This window comes from Bombyx mandarina, chromosome 07, assembly GCF_030267445.1.
Source record: "Bombyx mandarina strain Sakado chromosome 07, ASM3026744v2".
In the NCBI taxonomy this organism is placed as follows: Eukaryota; Metazoa; Arthropoda; class Insecta; order Lepidoptera; family Bombycidae; genus Bombyx; species Bombyx mandarina.
Genome location: NC_143214.1, coordinates 3,453,825 through 3,466,475, shown reverse-complemented (window position 1 = coordinate 3,466,475; position 12,651 = coordinate 3,453,825). Strand labels below are relative to the sequence as shown.

Here is a 12,651-nt window from a genome sequence, read left to right as displayed (position 1 = left end):
TTGGCCACTCCTCCTTGCATTGACAATCCTCATTGGTGCGGCTCGTGTTCCTTTATAACTTTCTCCTGGATTTACCTGCCTATAGCCTATATATATATTAGCCACAGGAGCAGGTTATTATTTTTATTATAATTATTTTTGCCTGAGTATATCTCATGATATTGATTTGCCATGCACCATTCAGTCTAAAATAAACTCGAAGTAACAGTGTCCCCGACGCACTATCACATGTATATTTTTTTCTAACCTTAAGGAAATCCACAAGGGCAAGGCTTGTTTGTACTTTTTTGTGATTGCTGTATTTTCCTGCCATGACCACACACAATTAGCGGGGCTATTAGCTTGTCTGTCTTTGATAAGAACAAGTGTATTACTAGTAATAACAGGAAGGCAAAAGTTTCAAGTGATAATAATTGCGAGTGGTTTGATAACCTTTCTTTCTTCATCTGTGCAGTGTTCTGTTTCATTAGAGATGTATTAAGGTTGCTTTAGTTGGTTCAAATGGGGAGGGGAGACTTAGTTGGTTTAAACCTCACGGCTTCTAATGCAAAAAAAAAAGTGATTATAACATGCAAATTAGCCCTTAATTTTTAACTTAATGTTTGCATTCTGCATCTAACTAAATACTATGTAGTATTGAAATAATAGTTCAATATTGAAATATACACTATCATGGACCAAACTTCGCACCAATATCTCCATTCTTCAAGAACTCGGCGCTCATGCAAGGGCGCATACTATCATTTTTTGGACATATCCTTCGGCGACGAAATGTCTCCATAGAGCGCCCTGTCGTTTAGGACAAAGCAAAGGGCACTAGACCGCGGCCGCAATACCGATCCGGTGGTATATTCAGCAGTGTTCTTGCTAAGCAAAAAAGGCACTCACTCTAACCAGCGCCATCTAAGCGGGCTTCGGATAGCCTGTCGACCGAGAGGGCTGGTGGTCGTGGCCCCGCGACCGCCGGTCCGCCGTTCTGAGGGGGAGGGTGATGGGAGAGATGTGCTTCGCACTAAACGCTTCGCTTTCCCCCCTTTTCCTTTTTCGTGAGTTCTGTCTCACGCGAGGTTTGGACGTTGGTTTTTGAGCGACAGGAGGTTTTAGTCGGTTCGACTCCGACATACTCCGCCCGCCATCCCCCAAGGAGGGCGAAAGTCCGGCGATTACCTCCTGACCAAAAAACATAATAATTTCACAGCATGTAAATCAGATCAAAACCTTGGCAAAACCCAGTTTTAATGAAATTTACGTCAGAATATCTTATAGCCCTGCACAGAATCATGTATGTATGTCACCGGTATTTTTGTGAATCATAAGAAAACTTACAATGCAACAAAACTCAATGCCAGACGCACATACAAACACTGTCACATTCGTTTGACTTGAAGTCAGTTGATCTGTATGATAATGTCTCGGTTGTTGGTCAGTAGATTCAGGTATGAGATCATCTTCTCGAACCTCTATTTGTCTTCGAATCGTAATAATAGTCCCCTCATCAATAAAAAATAACCCAACTAAAAACTATGTAAATCTCCACCTCAATCTAAAGGATTGGTAGTTGGGCATGGGACTCAGTATGGGTCGATGTCATCATGCTATTTGTGCTAAGACCTCATGCTTTCACTGCGACAGGTGTACTCGATCTAGCGCTGAGTTAGGAACAGCTTTCAAAGTTAACATCGAAAAAAAATATGTATGTCCAATTGCGTCAAATTACCAAATTAAGAAAACTCGATAGGTGGGTACCGCACGAACTGAACGATCACCAACAAAAGCATTAAGGCATGCTTTGCGTTGCCTAACACACACAGAAACAATGGGATTTTGAACCGCACTGTTTGCAAGGAAAAATGGAATGTTTTTGAAAATCATAAGTAGTCATCATTTCGGTTAAACCCTGGTTTAGCCCCTAGGTAAATACCCCAAACGAAAAGTTGCACTTAATTGAGTCATGGTCACTGTATTGGTGATCTAATGCCCGTGCCTCACAACTTCTTACTAAATAACACCAGCATGACGACAGATATATACTTTGAGTAACTGGACACATTGATGGAAAAGTTCACGAATCTCCAGATCTCTGGATTGCTTTTGATCATAAGCGGTCATCATTTAATTTTATTTTTTTATTGCTTAGATGGATGGACGAGCTCACAGCCCACCTGGTGTTAAGTGGTTACTGGAGCCCATAGACAACTACAACGTAAATGCGCCACCCACCTTGAGATATAAGTTCTAAGGTCTCAGTATGACTACAACGGCTGCCCCACCCTTCAAACCGAAACGAATTACTGCTTAACGACAGAAAGAGCTAGGGTGGTGGTACCTACCCGTGCGAACTCACAAGAGGTCCTACCACCAGTAATTACGCAAATTATAATTTTGTGGGTTTCATTTTTATTACACGATGTTATTCCTTCACCGTGGAAGTCAATCGTGAACGTTTGTTAAGTACGTATTTCATTGGTGCCCGCTTGCGGGATTCGAACACCGTTGCATCGTTAGATACGAATGCACCGGACGTCTTATCCTTTAGGCCACGACGACTTCAGACTTCATTTCGGTTAAATCCCGGCTCGTCACCTAAGCAATGCCCCCAACAACCTCATCTACTTACTTTCTCCAAAGTTTCGACATCATCTACTTTCTCCAAAGTTTGGACAACTTCTTGGTAGGGACATAAATACAATACTCAAGAGGCATTGCAAACAGCCTTTTAATGATTTTGTTGACTTCGACTACACAATGTTGGCAGATATTACCTATGTATTAATTTCATGGGTGCAATATTTTCATTGATAGAAATAAAGAAATACTAAATTTATAAAAAATTACAATCTTTTTTTATTCCAACTAAACGGCAATTTCGTCGCAAAGTAAAAGCGGTAATACTTAAGTAAATAAAATGTAGCGTATCGATAAAAATAAAACATACCGCTTATACAATTCATAATGTGTTTTTCGTGTTTTTTTAAACAACATACATCAATCAGTACGTACTAAAATTTTGGCAAATACTTTTTACCGAAATAGAATAATCCCAAATAAACACTGTTATTGGCATACTTCTGACAGAACGGAATGGGCAAACAATTTTAATATAAACTGTTCGCTGAATAATGTCAAGGTTATGATGAGTACAGAAAAAATATAGGTACTAGACACTCGTTATGTAAGGTCGTAGATTTGATTATTCAAAATCTGATATTTTATGTATATATTTTTATAATAAATTATCGTCTTTGTTAATCAGCAACATATTTTTTTCTTATTCTAGAAAACGTAATTCAGACAAAAAAAAAATAGCGCGTATTATTCGCGTTAAATTAACATTATTTTTTTTCTTCATTTCAGCCGGGTCGCGTCGCCACTCTAATAGAGGACAAGGAAGTGAGTATAAATATTTATTTTTGTACGCAGGTCAATATTATTGAGTGTTGAAATACGAAATAGTTGTCGGTGGAGCTCTCAAAGTTTTTTAAAAGAAAAAAAAGGAAGGATTGAGGGCCCTATGCTTTTAAGCAAACCTAATAAAACAAACTTAGTGCTAATACATCATTCGGAATTCAAACGAGTAAATGTTACAGATCGTCGTCGGGAACTACTAATAAAAAATCACACAATTTCGTTTAAATACTCGTAAGTCGGCGGAATAATTCGAAGGTTCGAGAATACCGTCATGTTTCGCCTTTAAAATTTGCTGACGACCGCTCACGATTCTCAGACATTGCTAATGACATGGGAGACAATTTCGCTTAAACCGTTTGCTTTTCTGTCAGTGTCATTAAAAAGGACATTATTTAACATCCGCCGTAAACAGAATTTGCGTTCAGACTTGATGGGATTACCATTCTGATACAGTTGAGGATTGGTTGATTCGTATCAGCAACGCTATACCTAGATACAAGATTATCATTCGCAGCCACATTAGGCAAAACAATGAAATGTTCCCTAAGAAAAATATGGTCTGTTATTTCAACTGTACTTCAAATTACAACTGACTAGTGAAACCTGGTCACGCTCCTGTCTGACTATTGCTGATTCTACTTTTCATCATGGCTCAGTATGGTGGTCGTCATGGCCAATGGAAAACCAACGTAGTGCTAATAAATCATGCGGAATTCAAACGAGTAAATGTTACAGATCGTCGTCGGGAACTACTAATAAAAAATCACACAATTTCGTTTAAATACTCGTAACTCGACGGAATAATTCGAAGGTTCTAGAATACCGTCATGTTTCGCCTTTAAAACTTGCTGACGAACGCTGACGGTTCTCAGACATTGCTAATGACATGGGCGACAATTTCGTTTAAACCGTTTGCTTATCTGTCAGTGTCATTAAAAAAGACATTATTAAACATCCGCCGTAAACAGAATTTGCCTTCAGTCCTACCACCAGTAAGAAAGATAGACCCCTAAGAAAAATATGGTCGGATATTTTAACTTTACTTCAAATTACAACTGACTAGTGAAACCTGGTCACGCTCCGGTCTGACTATTGCTGATTCTACTTTTCATTATGGCTCAGTATTGTGGTCGTCATGGCAACTGACTCACCTGCTGTTAAGTGGTTACCGGAGTCCACAGACATCATAACGTTAAGGGCGCCACATGAGTATAAAGTCTCAACTATAGTATAAAGACTGTCTCACTGTGTAAAAGAAATAGGCAGAGTTGTGTTGTGCATACCATATCGCATTAAAATATGTGTATATGGAATTTGGTATTATTACATCGTGAAGTTTCGTCCCCTAGATAGTTTATGCGTGAAAGGATTAACAGAGAGGCATACTCAAAAACTTTAGTATAAGTAAAAGTAAGGTATTATAAATATTTATGCGGTCATTGGGAGAATAACGGTAGGCAGCGGGTTGGTCAACGGTAGGCAGCGGCTTGGTTAACGGTAGGCAGTGGCTTGGTTAACGGTAGGCTGCGGCTTGGTCAACGGTAGGCAGCGGCTTGGTTAACGGTAGGCAGCGGCTTGGTTCTGCCCCTGGCATTGCTGAAGTCCATGGGCGACGGTAACCACTCACTATCAGGTGGGCCGTATGCTCGTCTGCCTACAAGGGCAATAAAAAAAAAAAGAATAATAATTTAATTGATGACTCTAAAAGTTGAAATTTTGTTGCACTAAAATTGTATATTTTACTAGCTTACCCGACAGACTTCGTAGTACCTCAATCGATAAATAAAATACCTAAACTTTTGTATAAAATAAACTTAAAACAAACTTAAAACAAACAAAAGGAATCCGTCCGACGGGGGACACATCAAAGGGAAAACAAAATTGTTATTTTTATTTACTTCCGAGCATTTTGATATTTATTTCACCTTTTAAACCTTCTCTGGACTTCGACAAATAATTCAAGACTAAAATTAGCCAAATCGGTCCAGCCGTTCCCGAGTTTTAGCGAGACTAACGAACAGCAATTCATTTTTATATATATAGATGACTTAAAATTTTTCATGTTCCTTAACATTAATTAAAGCCACTTCGTGTGTGTAGTACAATATTTTTATGTATATACATAATTATTATTATGTACTTAAAATTTTGAACTTATTTAGGTAAAGTTATAAGGTTAAAAGAAAAACATTCTCGTTTCACATAATCATTTAAAGCATTAGCAAATGCAATTACTAAGTAAATGAAATATTCATGTACCTAAATATAGTTATCAATGAAACATTAATGTGTATAAATTGGTAATTACACTTTGAGTCACTGTGAGTAGGACATATTGTATGCCCATATTTGTTGACACCACTATCCTATTTCTGCACGGAAGTTGTCATGCATTTCTGTTTAAATAAGCAGCCGCTATTCAATGCAATTGTGCCATTTACCTCATGTCTCAAAGATAGGTCATTCATGTTGTGATGGTGAGCTCGTCCGCCTATTTAATACAGCAAAAACTCTACCTCATAAACATAATATGATAATTAATTAAATTAATTAAAAAAACTTTTGAGCTAAACGATAACCGATTTACAAAATATGTTTTTTTTTTTTTTTTAATGTAAATTTGAAGTCAGCAACAAGCGTTACGTGTAGATAAGGTAGTTGTATGGATTTATCAACGTTTTGTAAGAAACAACGCAATTCACTACGTTTTTAATTAGTTATTATAGTCTGCATTTTAATATTTAAAAAACGCAGAGCACTGACCTTATAAACTTGGGACAATAAACAAGCGTACCTATAGTTTGATAAAACATAATAAATACTTAAAATAATATTGAATATTTCAACGTGTTGCAGAATGCGTACTAAGTCTGAAGCAATACCGAATCTTCGCTCTCTACGTAATAAATACTTGCATATAAACAGACAAGTTACCTTTAAAAGCAGCCTTATAAACCTACCTACCCTCAATATTTATTAAAACACAAAACTAGTACCTATTAAACCTACAAATCTGATCTTTAAAAAAAAATAGTTATATAGAATAGGTATAGTTTGAACAACAAATAACTTTTTTAATTTATGTCATGCTAATTGTACCTATCCTCTTCGCGTCGTTTCCTCACTGTTGAGGGTCGTGACCATCATATTTTGACAGGATTTTACTTCTTGTAATGTCCCTCCAGCGCCTCTGGCCATTGGCAGTATTTTTTTCCTGTCTAAGCCGATAGCTTTTGAGGCTATTTCAGCGTAACCTTAACTAGTAGTAGAGCTCACGGGGCTCAAACATGACAATGTAACTAACATGAACCCTAGCAAGAGCCGTGCTTCGCAAAATTTAGCACCGGATCGGAAACGCGACCCACTGAGAAGATCCGGCGAGAAACTCAGTGGGCTGTGTCTGTGGGTTAATTTACTCGTCGAGCCCTTCGTCGCCAGCGACGGGTTCGACGAGAACGATGACCGATGCTTGTGGTACTTAAAAGCACCGTAAGTGAATCGGGAGGATCCGAAATGACGTGTTTTGGGCGACGCCGACTGCTTTCCACTCTGTCCACAGAATCGGGAATGTAGTTACCGGCGGCCACGATGAGAGGGTTCTCGTGTCGTGCCGCTTTATCGAAGTGTTGGTCGCATGAAGAGCTTTGTGGAATGGGATCTCTAGTGTGTGGCGGATTTGGTCGAACCACCGTGTCGGACTGCGCCTACGCGGTCTCTTTACCTCGATCTTCCCTGTCACAAATAGTCTCTCTAAGTTATTGGGGTAAATAATATATTACTGGTGATAGGACATCATGTGAGTCCGCACGGGTAGGTACCGCACCGCCTATTTCTGCCGTGAAGCAGAAATGCGTTTCGGTTTGAAGGGTGGCGCACTTACTTTGTAAATGTCTATGGGCTCCAGTAACCACTTAACACCAGGTGGGCTGTGAGCTCGTCCATCCATCTAAGCAATAAAATAAATAAATAAATAAATTGTATGCTAAATAATGTGCCTCTCCGATATCCGCTGTTAACCACTGCAATCGCCTCACGTATTTGTTGCTAGCCCTCACTAATCTATAACCGTATCGAAGTCTCGGTCCAGTTTAATCGATCTATCGGCCGTTAATCGAGCCATTTACGGTGTTTTACGAACGTTTCGTAAAACCAACCAGGCGGCTATATTTGTTTCATTATTCGAAATTAACCAATGGAGATTTCGTGTAAATCTATAGACCAAATCAATGGTATTTCGGCAAGTTGCGGCAACTTTGACATTAAGGTCGACTGTTGATCCGTGATCTGCTGTTGTCGACTGTTGATCCGTGCTTGTCCTAGCCGCAAAGTTTGACAACATCAAACTTTGCGGCTAGGACAAGCTATCTCTACATCTATTTATTGCTATAGCAGAGCATACGTTCCTGTTTCTGCCAATCCAAACATGGTAGTCTTGTTAGAATAATAATGCGACAGCAAATAACATGAGCTCCTCTACCGATATCGTCGTGGCCTTAAAGGACAAGACGTCCGCTGTATTCGTATCTAGCGATGGAACGGTGTTCGAATCCCGCAGGCGGGTACCACAATTTTTCTAATGAAATACGTACTTAACAAATGTTCACGATTGACTACCACGGTGAAGGAATAACATCGTGTAATAAAAGTCAAACCCGCAAAATTATAATTTGTGAAATTACTGGTGGCAGTGGTTACTGGAGCACATAGACATCTACAACGTAAATGCGCCACCCACCTCGAGATATAAGCTCTAAGCTCTCAGTATAGTTACAACGCCCGCCCTTCAAACCGGAACGCATTACTGCTCAACACCAGGTGGGCTGTGAGCTTGTCCGCACATAAAATCAATAAAAAAAGCATGGGAGGTAACGTGTTAAAATACTTTAGAACAAAAGACTATATTATATTCAACGACAGCGAAATACGTTATCGACGCAAACGGCTGTGAAATTTTAAGCAACATCATTTCACAACAAAAAGAATTTCATATTGTGTAATTGTTTTAAAATCAATTATAAGATAAAACGCTGTGATTATTGCGCACGGCGTTCACTTTATCACCAATTTACCGAAATTATTAATGATATAAACTCATCGCGAATCATCTCTTTAACAAATGAAGGACACTGTTAGAATATTTTCTTATCGCTTACCCTTGATTTTTATTTATTCCTTGATCATTCGCTTCGTACCAGCTGTGGCCAGTGTTAGCAACACTCCCGGTTTGAGCCCTGTGAGCTCACTCGGTGAATCTAGAATAAACCCTCGAGGCTACTAGAATAGGTAAGAAAAAAAAAAAACAACCAACTGTTCAGAGAGCCATCATCGCTACATACATATAAAACAAAGTCGCTTTCTCTGTCCCTATGTATGCTTAAATCTTTAAAACTACGCAACGGATTTTGATGCGGTTTTTTTTAAAAGATAGAGTGATTGAAGGTTTATATGTATAATAATGTATAATAACATCCATTAAATAGTGGAGAAATGCTGTTATTTTTGAGGTTTCTAATGTGATGTCGTAAATAATCAATAATAAAATTTCTTGTTTCCGAAGCGAAGCGAGGGCGGGTCGCTAGTAGTCAATAAGCCATTGAAAGGAGACACCGAACCTTCAAAGAATATATCAGCTCTGACGTCAATCCTATTTGTGTTTCTTAGTATTTATTACTAGCTTACAAAATGTTCTAGAAAATTCGATAACCCCTTTAGATAGTCGTTGCTAATCGCGTTCATCTCCAATGTCGTTCTACCCCAACATTGCGGAAAGGTCGAGAATGATCGTCGAACAAGTTCAATATTTTGCGCTTCAAGTGTCTCACACGTTTCGCATCTATTACATTTACTATGTAATGTCGACTGAATCTAATTATACTTTGTTTACTATGAACGTTGTGCTTACATTGTTGCATTTATAACAATAAATTCCCTTTGTGCAATTACTGCTACTTTGTGGTACTGGTTAAAAAATGCAATAGACAGAATATTTTATTCTACGTATGTTACAAGCTTGATAGCCTTTCCGTATACAATAAATTAAATATTTTTGTTACATAACATGTTCAGACGAGTGCAAGTCCGTTTGGCGTTAAGCGGCTATTAGTCCACAGACATCACGTAGTGAACGCCGATGTCAACCATGAAATATTAGTTTAAAGTCTCAACTGTTAGTTCGATGACTGTCGTACCCTTCCAGTCATGATACTCAGATTATTTCACGTCAGAAATAAGCTACATAGTTGTACAAACTCTGATTGTATAACAATGTTAGATCTGCCTTACGTTGTAAAGCAATCAGAGATCTGATTTTTCTGAAATAGGGAGCTAGGTAAAAAAATATATGACCATACTATACATATAATATACCTCTATGAATTCGTGATAGAGGTTGATTGCGAGACCTAATTAATACCTACAGGTCTTCTGCTACCTAAAAAAACGTAACCATCAATCTTGAAATTTGTTACTTTCGCTATTTAAACCACACGTGTTCGCACAATACAAATAATAATCTATATATCTATTCTATATCTATATATAGCTAGTCAAGTCATAAATTCTCTCACATATTTAATGTAAAATAATTAAAACAAGTTTATTCATTATGTAACCATTCATATACCAAAATTAACTTAACAAAATATAGATTCTTATGACACTAAAGTTTATTCAAAATGACCTCCGTGATTTTGAATACAGGCCTTCAATCTGCGCGGCCAGTCGTCTATCGCAGCACGAACGAGGTCCATGTCAATATTGGCGGCTGCCTTAATCAAGGATGTCTTGAGTGACTCCAAATTGGGATGAGGCTTTGAGCACGCCTTTTCCTCCGAGTGTTGCCATATCTTGTAATCTAACGGATTCAAATCTGGACTGGAGGAGGCCAGTCTTCGTGCCGGATGAAGTCGATTTCACGCGCCGCCAGCCAGTCTTGTGTGCTCTTCGCTCTATGAGCTGGCGCCGAATCTTGTTGGAATACCCAGTGCCTGTTATTGAACATGGTATGAGAAACAGGTTCCACAAGGTTCGTCAGGACTGTATTTTGATACACAACTGCATTCGTTTTTACACCTTTCTCACAAAAATGTACCTCTGTTAAGCCCCAATAAGAAACTCCCAACCATACCATGAGCGAGGATGGAAAATGACCTCGTTGGACACGCGGAATACGGTTGCTTGCTTCTTCACTACTGTGTGCGTACACCTTATCATTTTGTTTGTTGTAGCTCTCTTCTACGGTAAAAAATTTTTCATCCGAAAAAAGAATTTCCCGATATTTTTTTCCCGCGTACCGCTTCAACAAAGCGCGGCATCTCTTCAGTCTCAGGTCCATTAGACGAGCATTCAAACGATGTCCTGTTTTTCTTCGATATGCCCGAAGCCCTAAGTCTTCATTTAACACCCTTTTCACCGTGGTTCTGCTTAACCCCATCTGAAGGGCCAACAGTTTCTGCTTACGTTTGGAATTTCTTTGAATTCGCGCCTTCACAACTTTTATCACTGCTGGAGTCCTAACAGACCGAGGGTGATCACTTCTTGACCTGTCATCTACACTAGAGTTTTCATTGTATCGTTTGATGGTACGATAAACGAATCTTTTGGTTATATTCAAATTTTTCAGTATGTTAAAAATTTGAATTGGCGCGTAACCGCAACGATGCAACGCAATAACTGCAACACGGTCTTCTTTTTTTTTTTTTATGATTGAAAGTTTACTGGTGGCCTGAAGGCCTTTCCAGTTTCACCAGGACAGGTGGGCGAGCAAAGGCTCAGCCAAGAGGGGTGGGATTTGCTAACAACTGCCCGAGCGCCTCCGAAGGAGACCTAACAACTCAAGAGCAATTATTTCGCGAATGAATCTACTACCGGATCGGAATCGCGACCCGCTGAGAAGATTCGGCGAGAAACTCAGCGGGCTGATGCATGGGTTAGGTTGCACGTCGACCTCTTTGTCGAGTTCGACGAGTACGGTTACCGGGGTCCCTAAGCCTGCCCCTAGTATTAGAGCTGAAGGCATCTAATGCAAAGGTTATTGGATCTGATGGATCCGTAAGGACGTGTCTAGGGCGTCGACGGTGACTGGCTCCTGCATGATCAGGATTCGGAGAGTAGTCAGCGGCGGCAACGATAAGGCGATTATCATGACGCATAGCCTTATCGAAGTATCGTTCCGACGCTGACTTCATGTATTTCCGAATTGGTTCGAGGCCCAGGTCGTCGTGTAGGTCAACGTTCCTCACGAACCACGGAGCGCCGACAGCTAACCTGCAAAAGCGGGATTGTAGGGATTGGAGGGTGTCTATGTGTGTGCGGGCCGCGTGAGCGAACACCACACTCGCGTAAGTCATGACGGGCCTTATGCAAGTTTTGTAAAGTGTCACCTTGTTCCGAAGGGACATTTTACTCCGCTTACAGATCATGGGGTAGAGTCTACCGAGAATAAACGCGGCACGGTCACAGACTGATTTTATATGCGGGCGGAATGTCATCGATGCATCCAGGGTAACGCCCAGGTACTTGACCTTCCTGGCCCAGGGTATGGGTTGACTAAAGAGAGTAATCGGGGGTGTGAGATTCCTCCTCCTAATCCGGGAGGAAATCCGTGTGGAGCTTCCCCTCTGAAATAGCACCGCAGTACTTTTCGCTGGGTTGATGTCTATGCGCCATTTACGGAACCATTGTCCTAGGGCTAGGGCTGCGCTCTGAAGCTTCTTCGCGATTAGGGACTTATTTCTACTAGAATAGTAAACAGTCGTGTCGTCGGCGAATAAAGCTAAATGGGTCGGCGGCGACCGGGGAATATCGTTGACGAATAAGCTAAATAGGAGGGGTGAGAGGACAGAGCCTTGCGGGACTCCAGCTGTGAGAGGTCGTGGGGAGGAGCGGGTTCCCTCGACTCGATATCGAAAAGAGCGGTTCGACAAGAAGTCCCGTATGATGAGCACGAGACTATCCGGCACGCCCATGTTGAATAGTTTGAAAATCAAACCATTGTGCCAGACTTTGTCGAACGCTTTTGCGACGTCGAAGAAGAGAGCTCCCGTGTATAACGGTTTTGGTCGATTAAGCCCCACAAGAATGTGCTCCGTGAGGCGGTGCACCTGTTGAACGCATGAGTGATTTGTACGGAATCCGAATTGTTCATCGATGAGAATGCCCTTGGATGAGACGAAATCTCTGAGGCGCTTGTAGAGCAGACGCTCATACAGTTTGCCTAGAGACATGAGGAGGCTAATCGGGCGG

General features: G+C 40.3%; 1 protein-coding gene across 1 annotated transcript in view; it reads left to right on the top strand.

The window, feature by feature from the left end:
• LOC114241211 (putative glutathione-specific gamma-glutamylcyclotransferase 2) overlaps positions 1 to 12,651 on the top strand; it is a 33,090-nt gene that overhangs the window by 2,062 nt on the left and 18,377 nt on the right. Inside the window, exon 2 of the mRNA XM_028171994.2 lies at positions 3,355 to 3,390. Coding sequence (XP_028027795.2) covers positions 3,355 to 3,390 — 36 coding nt within the window. The remainder of the gene's footprint in view (positions 1 to 3,354; positions 3,391 to 12,651) is intronic.